The 563-nt window shown below is 63.2% G+C and overlaps 1 protein-coding gene across 1 annotated transcript; it reads left to right on the top strand.

Moving 5' to 3' along the window:
- On the top strand, window positions 1-345 carry LOC102709657 (50S ribosomal protein L30). The gene has a single exon (XM_006656883.1). The coding sequence runs from the start codon at window positions 1-3 to the stop codon at window positions 343-345; it is 345 nt and encodes a 114-aa protein (XP_006656946.1).
- The last annotated feature ends 218 nt before the right edge of the window (window positions 346-563 follow it).

Here is a 563-nt window from a genome sequence, read left to right as displayed (position 1 = left end):
ATGAGCGGCAGCGCGTTCAACGCGTTCAAATCGCGGGTGCCGGTGGCGTGGAGCCCCCGGCTGTACATCACGCTAGTGCGGGGCCTCCCCGGGACGCGCCGCCTGCACCGCCGCACGCTCGAGGCCATGCGCCTCCGCCGCTGCCACCGCACCGTCGAGCACCGCACCACGCCCTCCCTGCTCGGCATGCTCACCCAGGTCAAGCGCCTCGTCGTTGTCGAGACCGAGGAGATGTACGCCGCGCGGAGGCAGGCCGAGGAGGAGCGCCGCGCGCCCAGGCCCCCGCTCGTCGTCTCCCACCACCCGCCGCCCCGTGACGCGCCTGCCGCGGCGCCGGCGCAGTAGACTAAGGTATCTTCCTGGAGACTATTTTTCTTTTCCGCTCATAGTGCTGCGGGTCAGCTGTTTGACGTTATGCCCCAGCAGAAACAGTGTGCTTTTGCCTTCCTCTGTTTGTGCCTGGAAACGTTCGTCTGGTTGATGTTCTTTCTCTTTCATGGTATAAGAGATGTAATCTGCCCAGTGACCGTTCTAATTCATGTTACATGTCTGCGCCAGTCAAA

This window comes from Oryza brachyantha, chromosome 6, assembly GCF_000231095.2.
Source record: "Oryza brachyantha chromosome 6, ObraRS2, whole genome shotgun sequence".
In the NCBI taxonomy this organism is placed as follows: domain Eukaryota; kingdom Viridiplantae; phylum Streptophyta; class Magnoliopsida; order Poales; family Poaceae; genus Oryza; species Oryza brachyantha.
The sequence above is the reverse complement of the archived record's forward strand: the minus strand, read 5'-3'. Positions and strand labels throughout refer to the sequence as shown.